The sequence below is a fragment of the Poecile atricapillus genome, chromosome 4 (genome assembly GCF_030490865.1).
Source record: "Poecile atricapillus isolate bPoeAtr1 chromosome 4, bPoeAtr1.hap1, whole genome shotgun sequence".
In the NCBI taxonomy this organism is placed as follows: Eukaryota; Metazoa; Chordata; class Aves; order Passeriformes; family Paridae; genus Poecile; species Poecile atricapillus.
Window position 1 is genome coordinate 74,547,341 of NC_081252.1, and position 16,328 is coordinate 74,563,668.

The following is a 16,328-nucleotide window of genomic DNA, read 5'->3' on the forward strand; positions in this document are numbered from 1 at the left end:
GGCAGTTTGGGGACATTTGGGGCAGTTTGTGGACATTTGGGGCAGTTTGGGGACATTTGGGGCAGTTTGTGGACATTTGGGGCAGTTTGGGGACATTTGGGGCAGTTTGTGGACATTTGAGGCAGTTTGGGGACATTTGGGGCAGTTTGGGGACATTTGGGGCAGTTTGGGGACATTTGGGGCATTGGAACTCGCGGGGAGCCACGTGCAGTGATCCCACTGCAGGGACCAACGCTCCTGCTCCCGTATTCCCTAATTCCAAACCCTGTTCCAGCAGTGGGGCCGTGCTGGGCTGTGACACATGGGGTGACACATGGGGTGACACCTTCCTGCTGGGATGGTGATGATCCTGCCCCGGGAAACCCTTCCCAGTGCCGTAGAGGGGCTCCCAGGAGAGCTGGAGAGGGACTCGGGACAAGGGTTGGTGGGAACAGGACACAGGGAATGGATTCCCACTGGGAAAAGGGAGATTTAGATGGGATATTGGGAAGAAATTCTTCCTTGTGGGGGTTATCCCAGCCCTGGGCTCAGGTCTCCTGGATGGATTGGATGTGTGGGATGGACTGGGATGGATTGGGATGTGTGGGATGGATTGGGATTGTGGGATGGATTGGGATGGTGGGATGGATTGGGATGTGTGGGATGGACTGGGATGGATTGGGATGTGTGGGATGGACTGGGATGGATTGGGATGTGTGGGATGGATTGGGATGTGTGGGATGGATTGGGATGTGTGGGATGGACTGGGATGGATTGGGATGTGTGTCCTGGCACTGGGATGGATTGGGATTTGTAGGATGGATTGGGATGTGTGGGATGGATTGGGATGTGTGGGATGGATCGGAATGTGTGGGATGGACTGGGATGGATTGGGATGTGTGGGATGGATTGGGATGTGTGGGATGGACTGGGATGGATTGGGATGTGTGGGATGGACTGGGATGGATTGGGATGTGTGGGATGGATTGGGATGTGTGGGATGGATGGGGATGGATTGGGATGTGTGGGATGGACTGGGATGTGTGGGATGGATTGGGATGTGTGGGATGGACTGGGATGGATTGGGATGTGTGGGATGGATGGGGATGGATTGGATGTGTGGGATGGACTGGGATGTGTGGGATGGATTGGGATGTGTGGGATGGACTGGGATGGATTGGGATGTGTGGGATGGATGGGGATGGATTGGGATGTGTGGGATGGACTGGGATGTGTGGGATGGATTGGGATGGATTGGGATGTGTGGGATGGATTGGGATGTGTGGGATGGATTGGGATGGATTGGATGTGTGGGATGGATTGGGATGTGTGGGATGGACTGGGATGGATTGGGATGTGTGGGATGGATTGGGATGTGTGGGATGTGTGGATGGATTGGGATGTGTCTCCTGGCAGGTGGATGGATTGGGATGTGTGGGATGGATTGGGATGTGTGGGATGGATTGGGATGGATTGGGATGTGTGTCCTGGCACTGGGATGGATTGGGATGTGTGGGATGGATTGGGATGTGTGGGATGGACTGGGATTGGATTGGGATGTGTGGGATGGATTGGGATGGACTGGGATGTGTCTCCTGGCAGGTGGATGGATTGGGATGTGTGGGATGGACTGGGATTTGTGGGATGGACTGGGATTTGTGGGATGGACTGGGATGCATTGGGATGTGTCACCTGGCAGGTGGATGGATTGGGATGTGTGGGATGGATTGGGATGTGTGGGATGGACTGGGATGTGTGGGATGGACTGGGATGTGTGGGATGGGTTGGGATGGGACTGGGATGTGTCTCCTGGCAGGTGGATGGATTGGGATGTGTGGGATGGATTGGGATGTGTGGGATGGATTGGGATGTGTGGGATGGACTGGGATTTGTGGGATGGACTGGGATGGATTGGGATGTGTCCTCCTGGCAGGTGGATGGATTGGGATGTGTGGGATGGATTGGGATGTGTGGGATGGATTGGGATGTGTGGGATGTGTGGGATGGATTGGGATGGATTGGGATGTCTCTCCTGGCAGGTGGATGCAGCGCTGGGTGCTGAGGAGATGGTGGAGACTCTGACAGAGAGAAACCTGGATCTGGAGGAGAAGGTCCGGGAGCTGCGTGAGACCGTCGGGGACCTGGTAAGGCAGAACTGCCTGGACAGCAGCTGCTCCAGGGGCCAGGACGGGGATCTGCAGAGCCAGAGCCGCCCAGCTGCAGATCCAGAGGGATTTTGGGAAGCTCTCCGGAGCGTTGGGACACGTCTGAGCCTCACGGCGTGACTGTCCCCGCCGGTGCCGCCTCCCCCGCAGGAAGCCATGAACGAGATGAACGATGAGCTGCAGGAGAACGCCCGGGAGACGGAGCTGGAGCTGCGGGAGCAGCTGGACATGGCCACGGCGCGCGTGCGCGAGGCCGAGAAGCGCGTGGAGGCCGCCCAGGAGACCGTGGCCGACTACCAGCAGACCATCAAAAGTACCGGGAGCTCACGGCTCACCTGCAGGTGACACCTCCAGCTCCTCCTGGAGCTCAGCCCCGTGGCCAGGAGAACCAGAGGGAGCATCCCATGGGAATGTCCTGTGGAGCTGGGCACGGCTGGACATGGCTTGGGGCTGGGTGGGTTCCTCATGGAGCTTCCACAGGGCCCCTCCCACTGCCTCGTCCTACAGAGAGCTGGGAATGTCCAGCCTGGAGAAGGGAAGGCTTCAAGGAGACCTCAGAGCCCTTCCCAGTGCCTTAAAGGGGCTCCTAGGAAAGCTGGAGAGGGACTTGGGGCAAGGGTTGGCGGGACAGGACACAGGGAATGGCTTCCCACTGGGAAAAGGGAGGTTTAGATGGGATATTGGGAAGAAATTCTTCCCTGTGGGGGTTATCCCAGCCCTGGGCTCAGGTCTTGATTCAGGGGAATGAACCTGTGGATATTGACCCTTGGTGCTCTCCCTCCCCTGTGCCTGCACGGGGTGTTGCCCCCCAGGAGGAGGTGTGGGGAGGTGTGGGGAGGGGCTGGGGGTCCCTGAGCTCCATGTCCCCGTGTCCCTGTGGCCAGGACGTGAACCGGGAGCTGATGAGCCAGCAGGAAGCGTCTGCCGAGAAGCAGCAGCAGCCGCCCCCCGAAATGTTCGACTTCAAGATCAAATTTGCAGAGACGAAAGCCCACGCCAAGGTAGGCCAGCAGGAGATGTGGATGGGCTCATCCACGCCCTGGGACGGGTTCCAGGGTATTCCCAGAGCTGTGGCTGCCCCTGGATCCCTGGAAGTGTCCAAAGCCAGGCTGGACAGGCTGGGAGCAGCCTGGGATGGTGGGAGCTGTCCCTGCCCGTGGATGGGGTGGAATGAGATGAGCTTTAAAACCCAACCCAAACCATTCCATGATTTTGGAGCCAGGCTGGGAGAGCCAGGAATTCAGGAATTCACCTGGAGAAGGGAAGGCTCTGGGGAGAGCTCAGAGCCCCTTCCAGAGCCTAAAGGGGCTCCAGGAGAGCTGGAGAGGGACTGGGGACAAGGGATGGTGGGACAGGACACAGGGAATGCTTCCCACTGCCAGAGGACAGGGCTAGATGGGATATTGGGAAGGAATTGTTCCCTGTGAGGGTGGTGAGGCCCTGGAATGGATTTCCCAGGAAAAATTTCCCTACCCCTTCCCTGGAAGTGTCCAAATCCGGGCTGGGACAGTGGAAGGTATCCCCCCCGCCCATGGCAGGGGGTGGCACTGGGTGCACTGGGAGATCCCAGATTCTCCAAGGAGCAGAATTCCATGATTTTCTCCCCCTCTGAGCAGCTCTGGGTGTCCCCACAGGCCATCGAGATGGAGCTGAGGCAGATGGAAGTGCAGCAGGCCAACCGCCACGTGTCCCTCCTCACCTCCTTCATGCCCGACAGCTTCCTGCGGCACGGCGGCGACCACGACTGCGTCCTGGTGCTGCTGCTCATCCCACGCCTCATCTGCAAGGTGGGACAGCCTGGGGAGAACCTGGGATGGGAAACAACATCTCAGTCCCCAGGGGAATTGGGGATTTTGGGTGTTTGCTGCTGGAGGAGTCCTCCAATGTTTTTGAGTGATTGGAGTCGCCATCCCTGGAGGGGTTCAGGTGGGATGTTGGGAAAATTCCTTCTGGAGAGGGGTGTCCAGCCCTGGAACAGCTGCTGGGGACAGTGGTGGAGTCCCATCCCTGGGGGGGATTTAACAGCCTGTGGATGTGGCACTTGGGACAGGGTCAGTGGGGGAACAGCTGGACTCGATGGTCTTAAGGGACCTTCCCAACCTAAATAATTCCATGATCCCAGGATTATCAAGTGCTCTGGGAGAAGGAAGGGCAGGAAGCCGCCAGGGGTGGTCACTTAGCAAGGACAGGTCACTTTTTGGAGGTGCAGGGGCTGTCAGCCGTGGCTCAGCGGGACAGAGCAGGCGATCATGGAACGGCCTGAAGGATTTCCCTGTCTCCTGCAGGCCGAGCTGATCAGCAAACAGGCGCAGGAGAGGTTCGAGCTGAGCGAGAGCTGCGCCGAGCGGGCGGGGCTGCGAGGAGCCCCGGGCGAGCAGCTCAGCTTCGCCGCTGGCCTCGTCTACTCCCTGAGCCTGCTCCAGGCCACGCTCCACAAATACGAGCAGTGAGTCCCCGCCCCGCCCTTCCCTCCCTCTGCGGCCGAATTCCAGGGATCTGGGGATTCCAGGGAATCGGGGGGCTGGGAAAAGGTGCTAGGATGGCTTTCATCGCCTTGCCCTGGGGTTGTTTCTCTGTGATCCTCCCTGTGTGTTTTTCCCAAGGGATGAGGTGGAAGGGATTCTGGGAGCTGGCTGGAAAAAGAGCAGTGGGATCCCTTTCTCTATGACCTCTGTGTGTCCTTCCCAAGAAATCACACGGGATTTTGGGAGCTGGGATGGGAAAAAAGCAGTGGGATCCCTTTATTCCCTTGGGAGGATCCCCTTCCTTGTGACTTCCGTCTGTCCTTCCCAGAAGATCACGTGGGATTTTGGGAGCTGGGCTGAAAAAAAGCAGTGGGATCCCTTTCTCCATGACCTCTGTGTGTTCTTCCCAAGAAATCACACGGGATTTTCGGAGCTGGGATGGGAAAAAGCAGTGGGATCCCTTTCTCCATGACCTCTCTGTGTCCTTCCCAAAAGATCACACGGGATTTTGGGAGCCAGGCTAGAAAAGAGCAGTGGGATCCCTTTATTCCCTTGGGAGGATCCCCTTCCTTGTGACTTCTGTCTGTCCTTCCCAGAAGATCACGGGGATGGGAAAAAGCAGTGGGATCCCTTTCTCCAGGACCTGTGTCTCTCTCAAAAGGGTGATATGGGAAGGGATTTTGGGAGCCAGGCTAGAAAGACCCAGCAGAATCCCCTTATTTCCTTGTGAGGATCCCCTTTCCATGACCTGTCTGTGTCCTTCCCAAGGGGTGACATGGGAAGGGATTTTGGGAGCCAGATTAGAAAAGGAGGACGAGTTCTCCTCCTCAAGAGCTGACACCTGAAGGAATTTTGGGATCCAGGCTACAAAGAAGCAGCAGGATCCCCTCATTCCCTTATTCCCATCTCCGTGACCCTCCCGGTGTTCCCTTGGGCAGGAGCCTCCAGCAGCACCCAGCTCACGGCTGTGTCCCTGTCCTCAGGGCTCCCGTTTCCCGTGTCCAGCCCCTTGTCCCTGTCCCCTCAGGGCCCTGAACCGCTGCAGTGTGGAGGTGTACAAGAAGGTGGGGACCCTGTACCCCGAGATGAGCGTCCACGAGCGCTCCCTGGACTTCCTGATCGAGCTGCTCCACAAGGACCAGCTGGACGAGACCGTCAAACGTGGAGCCGCTCACCAAAGCCATCAAGTACTACCAGGTGGGGCTGGGGGTGACGCTGGGGACAGGTGAAAATCTGGGATTGAGCTCCTTTTGGCAGCCCTTTCCTTTGGGTGTGTGCCCTGAGGATGGATCCTCCTGATCCCCGGAGGATCCCATCCCACATTCCTTCACCTGTGGAATTAAGCACCACCAGCTCTTTTGGGGCACTGCTGTATCTTCCATTTAAAATAAAACGGCCCAAACCCTCACAATTTGGGTTTTTTTTGAGCATTCCCACGTTGGATTTTTCCACGTGTGCTGTGGGTGCTGATCCTGCCATTCCCACAGCACCTGTACAGCATCCACCTGGCCGACCAGGCTGAGGACTGCACCCTGCAGCTGGCCGACCACATCAAGGTGAGCGGGGACAACCCTCCCCTGATCCCTCTTTTCCCCTCTGTGTCCCCCAGGGTCCCTGCAGCCACCCCCCAGAGCAGCCACTCCTCCCCAGTGGTGGCACCGGGCCCAGGGGATGAGAGGAGCAGGGATGGGAATGTGGAGACCCTCGTGTCTCAGGGTTGTATCCCGGATTTCCCAGTGTCCTGCCTGACTGCTTTCCCTGCTCCTGAAAATCCTGGGGTGGTGGCAGGGTCCATCCTGGAATTCCTGGGGCTGGATGAGTGTGGCCTGGGAGCCCTCCTGTCCCTGTCCCCACGCTGAGGGTCCCTGTGCCTGTGCCCACAGTTCACCCAGAGTGCCTTGGACTGCATGGGGGTGGAGGTGTGCCGGCTGCGGGCCTTCCTCCAGGTAGGATCTTCCTCCAGGTAGGATCTTCCTCCAGGTAGGATCTTCCTCCTGGTGCCACCTGCCAGGATGGCTGGGCACGTGCCACCTTCCTGCTGTCCCCGTGTCCCTCTGTCTGAGGTCCTCTAAAGTCCCTCTCTCTCCTTGTGTCCCTCTGAGGTTCCTCTCTGTCCCTGTGTCTGTCAGAGCTCCTTCTGTGTCCCTCTGTGTCCCTCTGAGGTCCCTCTGTGTCCCTCTGTGTCCTCTGAGGTTCCTCTCTGTCCCTCTGTCTGTCAGAGCTCCTTCTGTGTCCCCGTGTCCCTCTGTGTCCCTCTGAGGTCCCTCTGTGTCCCCGTGTCCCTCTGTGTCCCTCTGAGGTCCCTCTGTGTCCTCTGAGGTTCCTCCATGTCCCTCTCTGTGTCCCTGTGTCTCTCTGAGGTCCCTTTGTGTCCCCGTGTCCCTCTGAGGTCCCTCTGTCTAAGGTCCCTTTGTGTCCCCGTGTCTCTGTGTCCCTCTGAGGTCCCTCTGTCCCCATGTTCCTCTGAGCTTCCCTCTCTCTAAGGTCCCTCTGTGTCCCCGTGTCCCTCTGAGGTCTAAGTCCTTCTGTCCCTGTGCCCCTCCCTGTCCCTGTGTCCCTCTGAGCTCCCTCTGTGTCCCCATGTCCTTCTGAGGTCCCTCTGTGTCCCCCTGTCCCTCTGTCCCTCTGTCCCTCTGAGCTCCCCATGTCATAATGTCCCTCTGAGCTCCCTCTGTGTCCCATGTCCCTCTGTCCCTGTGTCCCTCTGAGCTCCCTGTGTCCCCATGTCCCTCTTTGTCCCCCTGTCCCTCTGAGCTCCCTGTGTCCCCATGTCCCTCTGAGGTCCCCTCTGTGTCCCCATGTCCCTCTGAGGTCCCTCTGAGGTCCCTGTGTGTCCCCAGGCCGGCAGGAGGCGGCAGACCTGGCCATCCTGCTCAAGGACCTGGAGACGTCCTGCAGCGACATCCGCCAGTTCTGCAAGAAGATCCGGCGCCGCATGCCGGGCACGGACGCGCCGGGAATCCCCGCGGCCCTGGGCTTCGGAGCGCAGGTCAGCGGGGCAGGGACACCCTCAGGCACGGCTGGGAGCTGTGGGATGTGCTGGGAATGCAGAGGGAAGTGGTGTGAGCTGAGCTGGGATCGTGGAATCGGGGACTGGTTTAGGTTGGAAAATCCCTCGGAGATCCCTGAGTCCAGCCCCAGCTCCAGCACTGCCAGGGCCATCACTGACCCTGTCCCCAAGTGCCACATCCGTGGATGTCAAATCCCCCCAGGAATTTTCCCAATATCCAGTTTGGCCCAGCCTGAGGCCGTTCCCTCTCCTCCTGTCCCTGTTCCCCGGCTGTCCCCTCCTGGCAGCAGAGCCAGAAGGGCCCCCTGAGCCACCTTTTCTCCAGGCTGAGCCCTTCCCAGCTCCCTCAGCCCCTCCTGGGGCTCCAGACCCTTCCCAGCTCCCTCAGCCCCTCCTGGGGTTCCAGACCCTTCCCCAGCTCCCTCAGCAGCTCCTGGAGGAGCCACAACAGATGTGGCACCTGCATTTTCCATTCCCACCTCACCTGGAGAGCTGGATTCACACCCAGGACCTGTTTCCCTCCATCTTCCCGTTATTTCCCCAATCCCAGTGACCATCCGGGGCAGGATTCCAGGATCCCATTCCTGCTGATCCCTCTCTGTCCCTGCAGGTGTCGGACACGCTGCTGGAATGCCGGAAGCACCTGACCTGGGTGGTGGCCGTGCTGCAGGAGGTGGCGGCGGCCGGGGCGCAGCTGATCGCGCCGCTGGCCGAGAACGAGGGGCTGCCGGCCCCGCGCCTCGAGGAGCTGGCCTTCAAAGTCAGCGAGCAGGTGGGACATCATCCCTTCCCTTCCCTTCCCTTCCCTTCCCTTCCCTTCCCTTCCCTTCCCTTCCCTTCCCTTCCCCTTCCCTTCCCTTCCCTTCCCTTCCCTTCCCTTCCCTTCCCTTCCCTTCCTTCCCTTCCCTTCCCTTCCCTTCCTTCCCTTCCCTTCCTTCCTTCCCTTCCTTCCCTTCCCTTCCCTTCCCTTCCCTTCCCTTCCGCACCTTCCCTTCCCTTCCCTTCCCTTCCCTTCCCTTCCCTTCCCTTCCCTTCCCTTCCCTTCCCTTCCCTTCCCTTCCCGCACCTTCCTTCCCTTCCCTTCCCTTCCCTTCCTCTCAGGAACATTTTCACCATCAGAGAGGGACATTTTAAACATCAAAAAGAACATTTTAACCATCTCTGGGACGTTTTAACCATCTCTGGGACATTTCAACATCAGAGGAACATTTTCACCATCACAGGGACATTTTCACCATCACAGGGACATTTTCACCATCACAGGAACATTTTCACCATCAGAGGGACATTTTAACCATCACAGGGACATTTTAACCATCACAGGAGCATTTTAACCATCAGAGGGACATTTTAACCATCACAGGGACATTTTCACCATCAGAGGGACATTTTAAACCATCACAGGAACATTTTAACCATCACAGGAACATTTTAACCATCAAGAGGAACATTTTAAACCATCACAGGGACATTTTCACCATCAGAGAGGGACATTTGAACCATCACAGGGACATTTTAACCATCACAGGGACATTTTCACCATCAGAGGGACATTTGAACCATCACAGGGACATTTTAACCATCACAGGGACATTTTCACCATCAGAGGGACATTTTCACCATCACAGGAACATTTTCACCATCACACAGGAACATTTTCACCATCAGACAGGAACATTTTCACCATCACAGGGACATTTTAACCATCAGAGGGACATTTTAACCATCACAGGAACATTTTCACCATCACAGGGACATTTTAACCATCAGAGGGACATTTTAACCATCTCTGGGACATTTTCACCATCAGAAGGGAACTCCAGTTGTGGGATGTGGGTCGGTGGGCCTGGCCCAGAGCCACCACCCACGTCCTTGCCATCCTTGCCAGATTTACGGCTCCCAGGGCATCAATCCCTACGAGTGCCTGCGCCAGTCCTGCAGCATCCTCATGGCCACCATGAACAAGATGGCCACAGCCATGCAGGAGGGCGAGTACGACGCCGACCGCCCGCAGAGCAAGGTGGGCTGGGCTCTCTGGGTGACCAGGACAGGGATTTGGGGAGATTTGGGGAGATTTGGGGAGCTGTGGTGTCTGGGATTCCTCCTAAAATCCCGACTGTCCTCCGGTGCAGCCCACGCCGCCGGCGGAGCTCCGGGCGGCCGCGCTCCGGGCGGAGATCACGGATGCCGAGGGGCTGGGGCTGAAGCTGGAGGACAGGGAGACGGTCATTAAGGAGCTGAAGAAGTCCCTCAAGATCAAGGTGAGGTGTTCCTCGCTGATCCCTGCTTTCCTGGCTCCTCCTCACCCATCCCTGCTGGTCCCTCACCCATCCCTGCCTCCTTCTCATTGATCCCTGCCTCTTCCTCATCGATTCCTGCCTGTCCTTCTTCAATCTCAGCCTCTTCCTCACCCATTCCTGCCTGTTCTTCATCAATCCCAGCCTCTTCCTCACCCATTCCTGCCTGTCCTTCATCAATCCCAGCCTCTTCCTCATCAATCCCTGCCTGTCCCTCATTGATTCCTGCCTGTTCTTCATCAGTCCCTGCCTCCTTCTCATTGATTCCTGCCTCTTCCTCATCAATCCCTGCCTGTCCTTCATCAATCTCAGCCTCTTCCTCACCAATCCCTGCCTCTTCCTCATCAATCCCTGCCTCCTCCTCATCAATCCCTGCCTGTCCTTCATCAATCCCTGCCTGTCCTTCATCAATCCTGCCTGTCCTTCATCAATCCCAGCCTCTTCCTCACCAATCCCTGCCTCTTCCTCATCAATCCCTGCCTGTTCTTCATCAATCCCAGCCTGTCCCCCACCCATCCCAGCCTGTCCCCCACCCATCCCAGCCTGTTCCTCACCCATCCCAGCCTGTTCCTCACCATCCCAGCCTGTTCCCCACCCATCCCAGCCTGTTCCTCACCCATTCCAACCTGTTCCCACCCATCCCCACCCTCCTGCCAGCTGTGGGATTCCCCTCCACGCTCCTGGTGACTCCCTGCCTGTGGAGATGCCGATCCCAAGCCCCATCCAGATCTCCGGGGATGTTTTTCCCGTGGGCAGGGAGGTGCTGCCACCCAGACCTCGCCCCTGCCGTGTTGTGGGGTGCTCAGGGCGGGAGCTGGGAGCTGTTTTGGGCTCCAGCCGTGGGTGCTGGTGATTTGGGGGGCTCTCCCAGCTCCCTGCTTCCCTCCCTGCCGCTCCAGGGCGAGGAGCTCAGCGAGGCCAACGTGCGGCTCAGCCTCCTGGAGAAGAAGCTGGACAGCGCCTCCAAGGACGCCGATGACCGTGTGGAGAAGATCCAGACCAAGCTGGACGAGACCCAGACGCTGCTCAAAAAGAAGGAGAAGTAAGTTGGAACGGGGCTGGGGGGTGAAGCTGGGGGAGCTCATCCAGAGGAAGCCATGGAGCTGCTCCAAGAGCTGGAGCCAGGCTGGGAGAACTGGGAATGTTCCCCTGGAGAAGGGAAAATTCCAGGGAATGCTCAGAGTCCCTGCAGGGGCTCCAGGAGAGCTGGAGACAAGGGCTGGAGGGACAGGATGAGGAATCCTGGCCTCACACACCCCTCCCTCCGTGTGCTCTTCCCAGGGAGTTTGAGGAGACCATGGACGCTCTCCAGGCTGACATCGACCAGCTGGAGTCGGAGAAGGTGGAGCTGAAGCAGCGCCTGAACAAAACCAATCCAAGCGGACGATCGAGGGGCTGCGGGGGTCCCCGGCCTCGGGCGTGGCCTCCATCGTGTCCGGCATCGCCGGAGGTGAGCGGGGATGGCTCACCAGGAGCTCCAGGGAATTTGGGAATGGTGCTCCCACGGCAGCTGCTGGCTCTCCCGGAGCCACAGCCTCTCCCGTATTCCCGGTCCTGCCTCCCAGGGATGTTGCGTTGCCAAAGGAGCAGCCCCAGGGGTCCTGCTTGGGTCACTCCCAGCTGCTGGGAATGGGCTCAGTCCCAGATGTGGCCGTGGGGTCCCGGAGCTGCTCCAGCCACGGCTCCTCTCCCACCCAATCCGGGGCTTTAATCCCGATTTCTCTTGTCTCTCCCGGCCTCTCTCCCTGTGCTGCAGAGGAACAGCAGCGAGGTACGGACACACCCTGCACTGCATGCAGCCCCCAGAGCATGGCGGGGAAACCAGATCCCAAGGAAAGCCTGGGATCCGCCTGGGAAGGGAGGGATGAGCAGGGAATTGTGGTGGATGTGGATTGGGGTGACCTGGAGAGCCTTGGGAAGGGGCACTGGGAGCTGCTGGGAGCTCTGGGGAGGTGCCAGGTGTTGGTGCCAGTGCGCCGTGTCCCCGTGTTCCTATGTCCCTGTGTCCCTGTGTCCCCGTGTCCCCATATCCCCATGTCCCCATATCCCTTGTGTTCCTGTGTCCCCATGTCCCCATGTCCCTGTGTCCCCATATCCCTGTGTCCCCGTCTCCCCGTGTCCCTGTGTTCCCGTGTCCCTGTGTCCCCATGTCCCCGTGTCCCAGTGTCCCCATGTCCCCATATCCCCGTGTCCCCATGTCCCCGTATCCCCATGTCCCCGTATCCCCATGTCCCCGTGTCCCCATGTCCCCGTGTCCCCATGTCCCCGTGTCCCCGTGTCCCCGTGTCCCTGTGTCCCCATGTCCCCGTGTCCCCATGTCCCTGTGTCCCCATGTCCCTGTGTCCCCATATCTCCGTGTCCCTGTGTCCCCGTGTCCCCATATCCCCGTGTCCCCTTGTTCCCGTGTCCCTGTGTCCTCGTGTCCCAGTGTCCCCATAGCCCCGTGTCCCTGTGTCCCCATATCCCCGTGTCCCCATGTCCCCTGGGGGCTGGCAGCGCTGACACTGGTGTCCCCTGGGGGCTGGCAGTGCTGACACCGGTGTCCCCTGGGGGCTGGCAGTGCTGACACCGGTGTCCCCTGGGGGCTGGCAGTGCTGACACCGGTGTCCCTCGGCAGGTGTCGGTGCCGGGCAGGTGCCGGGAGGCGGCTCCGGCCCCGTGCAGGTGAAGGATTCCCCCCTCCTGCTGCAGCAGATCGACGCCCTGCAGCTCTCCCTGAAACACCTCAAGAACGAGAACAACCTGCTCAAGGTCAGGGGGAGTGTGGGATGGGATCCCTGTGGGATGGGATCCCTGTGTGATCCCTGTGGGATGGGATCCCTGTGGGATCCGTGATCCCTGTGTGATCCCTGTGGGATGTGTGATCCCTGTGTGATGTGTGATCCGTGTGGGATGTGTGATCCCTGTGGGATGTGTGATCCCTGTGGGATGTGTGATCCCTGTCCATGTGGGATGTGTGATCCGTGTGTGTGATCCCTGTGGGATGTGTGATCTGTGTGGGATTTGATTCGTGTGTGATCCATGTGGGATGTGTGATCCATGTGTGATCCCTGTGGGATGGGATCCCTGTGTGATCCCTGTGGGATGTGTGATCCCTGTGGGATCCATGTGGGATGTGTGATCCGTGCGTGTGATCCCTGTGGGATGTGTGATCCATATGGGATTTGATCCGTGTGTGATCCATGTGGGATGTGTGATCCATGTGTGATCCCTGTGGGATGTGTGATCCATGTGTGTGATGTGTGATCCATGTGGGATGTGTGATCCATGTAGGATTTGATCCGTGTGTGATACATGTGGGATGTGTGATCCATGTGTGTGATGTGTGATCCATGTGGGATGTGTGATCCCTGTGTGATCTGTGTGGGATGAGCTGAAGACCAGGCTCTCATCCAGAGGGCTCCAGGGGAGTGAGCTGAGAGCAGCACTGGGAGCTGGGGGTGCTGCTGGAGCTGGGGGTGCTGGTGGAGCTGGGGGTGCTGCTGGAGCTGGGGGTGCTCTTGGAGCTGGAGGTGCTGCTGGAGCTGGGGGTGCAGCTGGAACTGGGGGTGCTGCTGGAGCTGGGGGTGCTGCTGGAACTGGGGGTGCTGCTGGAGCTGGGGGTGCTGGTGGAACTGGGGGTGCAGCTGGAGCTGGGGGTGCTGCTGGAACTGGGGGTGCTGCTGGAGCTGGGGGTGCTGCTGGAACTGGGGGTGCTGCTGGAGCTGGGGGTGCTGGTGACGTCCCTGCCAGCCCCGGTCCCCTCGGTCCAGACACTGCTGGCCCCACCTGATTGATTGATTGATTGATTGATCGATTGATTGATCGATTGATGAACACCCCATGGGGCACAGCAGCCGACAATCCAATTAACCAACCATCATAACAGATATTAACTGATGGATGAGATGGAGCAGCTCCTTAACATCCCCAATCCAGTCCCCCCACCATCCCCGTGTCACTTCCCCGTTCCCACCCCTTCCAGAGTGTTCTATCCCGTTTTTATCCCGTTTCCCTCTGGCCTCTCCTCCCCGGTGCCGTTTCCCAGTGTTCCCTGACTGTTTTCCCGTGGATCCCAGGGTGCCCAGCTGAGGATGGAGCTGGCCAGCCTGGCCCCGCTGCAGGTGCCGCGGGTGGCGCGGGAGCGGCCGGGCGAGGGGCTGCCCACGCAGAGCCTGTACCGCAAAACCTCGCAGCTGCTGGAGACCCTCTACCAGCTCAGCGCCAACGCCAAGGTGCTGGACATGAGGCACAGCAAATCCAGTAGGTGCTACACGAACCCTCCTGGGGATTGGGGTTGTGGCACCTCTGAGGGGTGGGGTCTGCTCTCTTTGGGGTGTTTGGGTTGAGGGGGACAGCTCTGTGTCCCCAGCACTGTCGCCCTCAGGGCCGTCGGTGTGCTGGGGACGGGGCTCAGTGTCCAGGGCTGCTCTGGGGGGGCTCAGCCTCTCCCTGCTGGGGAGCCCCCAAAGCCCTGAAACCTCCCTGGTGCTGATCCAAGGAGGTCAAACCTTCCCAAAACCCACCTGGTACCACCCTGAGGAGGTCAAAGCCCCCCAAAGCCCCTGGTACTGACCCGAGGGGGTCCCAGCTGTGTCCGTGTCCCCCCCGCCCACCCCTCTGTTCCCTTGTCCGCAGCGAGGAGCTCGTCAGCGCGGCTGCTGGAGCAGACAGCCCGGCTCTGCGCCCTCAAGAACTCCATCGAAGCCCTGAAGGTGAGGAGGGGTCTTCCCGGGGGTGGGGGACCTGCTGGGACCCCCAGCCCAGCCCTCCAGACCCCCAGGCTGGGGCTGGTGGCACCTAGTGGCAGCGAGGGGACAAGGTGCCACCCGTTCCCGTTCCCCTCCCAGAACAGTCGGGTTTGACCCCTCTGCCCTGTGCCCAGGGTGGGTGAGGGGCTCTGGGGGTGGGTGGGGGGCTCTGGGGGTCCCCACGGGGTGGGTTTTGGGGTGACCTCGCTGTGCCCCCCAGGACGACACGCTGAGGGAGATGGTGCAGCAGCAGCCGGGCGCCGGCGTCTCCTCCACCTTCGGCACCTTCCCGTCCTCTTCCTTCCTGAAGGTGAGACCCCCATCCCCGGGGACCCCCGGCTCCAAGGGACCCCAATCCCGAGGAATCCGCAGCCTTGAGGGTCCTCAGCCCCAAAGGAGTCCCCCAGTCTGGAGGGACCCCCATTCCTGAGGGAACCCCGATTCCAGGAGACACCAGTCACAAAAAACCCCATTCCTGAGGGACCCCAATCAATCCCAAGGGACTCCTGTTCCTCATCCCAAATTTCCATGGATCTGCCAAACTCCAGCCCCGAGGGATCCCCCATTCCCCAGGGATCTGACGGGTGAAACCCCCCCGTGCAGCAGCCACCTCTCCCCATCCCGGGGGACCCGGGGGACAGGGCGGGGACCCCCGGCGGTGCGGGGCTGTGGCGGGGTCCCCTGAGCGCGGCGCTGTCCCCGCAGGCCAAGCAGGAGCAGGCGCAGGGCCCGGCGCTGTGCGGGCGGGTGACGATCCCGTGCGCCCCGGGGCACGGCCAGGCGCACCGGCTGCTGCTCACCCCCGAGCTGCTCCAGCACCTCCGCCAGCACTTCGTGGCTTGAGCCGGCCCCGAGAGAGCCGAGCCCCGCCGTCCCCACCGCGGGACGCTCCCGCTTCCCCCCACAGCCCCGGCCCCGCTCGCGGCTGGAGCCGGAGCCGCTTCCCCCGGGGGGATCCAGCCGGGACCCCCGCTCTGCTCCCGGACCCCCGGGGGGATCCATCCGGGACCCCCGCGCTGCTCCCGGACCCCCGGGGGGATCCATCCGGGACCCCCGCGCTGCTCCCGGACCCCCGGGGGATCCATCCGGGACCCCCGCTCTGCTCCCGGACCCCCGGGGGATCCATCCGGGACCCCCGCTCTGCTCCCGGACCCCCGGGGGATCCATCCGGGATCCCCGCGCTGCTCTCGGACCCCCGGGGGATCCATCCGGGCCTCCCGCGCTGCTCCCGGACACCGCGGACCCCCCTCTCCCCCGGGACCCCCGCGGGGCCGGGGCTGCGACCCCTCCGCGCTCCCCGCACCCAATAAAACACCCCTGGATGAGCTGCCTGGAGCTGCTGGAGAGGGGACACGGGAGGGGACACGGGAGAGGACACGGGAGGGACACGGGAGGGGACACGGGAGGGGACACGGGAGGGGACATGGGGGGGACACGGGAGGGACACGGGAGGGGACACGGGAGAGGACACGGGAGGGACACGGGAGGGGACACGGGAGGGAACACGGGGGACATTGGGGACACGGGGGGGACACGGAAGGGGACCCATAAAAGGGGACTGGGAGGGCACTGGGGGGTGACGGGAGGGGACCGAGAGAGCCCCAGGAAGGGGACACGGGGACATTGGGGGGTCCCGGGGTGGCACCGCGGGGACATTGGGGGGTCCCGGGGTGGCACCGCGG

The 16,328-nt window shown here is 60.6% G+C and overlaps 1 protein-coding gene across 1 annotated transcript in view; it reads left to right on the plus strand.

The window, feature by feature from the left end:
• Positions 1-15,628, plus strand: part of DCTN1 (dynactin subunit 1) — a 47,292-nt gene extending 31,664 nt beyond the window's left edge. Inside the window, 23 exon segments of the mRNA XM_058838713.1 lie at positions 2,019-2,123; positions 2,295-2,451; positions 2,454-2,485; positions 3,029-3,145; positions 3,779-3,931; positions 4,430-4,590; positions 5,637-5,766; positions 5,768-5,806; positions 6,097-6,165; positions 6,493-6,559; positions 7,453-7,598; positions 8,230-8,391; positions 9,508-9,639; positions 9,752-9,880; positions 10,816-10,958; positions 11,198-11,282; positions 11,285-11,366; positions 11,673-11,687; positions 12,534-12,667; positions 13,975-14,158; positions 14,534-14,610; positions 14,867-14,956; positions 15,352-15,628. Of these exon segments, the coding sequence (XP_058694696.1) occupies positions 2,019-2,123; positions 2,295-2,451; positions 2,454-2,485; positions 3,029-3,145; positions 3,779-3,931; positions 4,430-4,590; positions 5,637-5,766; positions 5,768-5,806; positions 6,097-6,165; positions 6,493-6,559; positions 7,453-7,598; positions 8,230-8,391; positions 9,508-9,639; positions 9,752-9,880; positions 10,816-10,958; positions 11,198-11,282; positions 11,285-11,366; positions 11,673-11,687; positions 12,534-12,667; positions 13,975-14,158; positions 14,534-14,610; positions 14,867-14,956; positions 15,352-15,489 (2,547 nt within the window). The 3' untranslated portion in view covers positions 15,490-15,628.
• Positions 15,629-16,328: the final 700 nt, after the last annotated feature.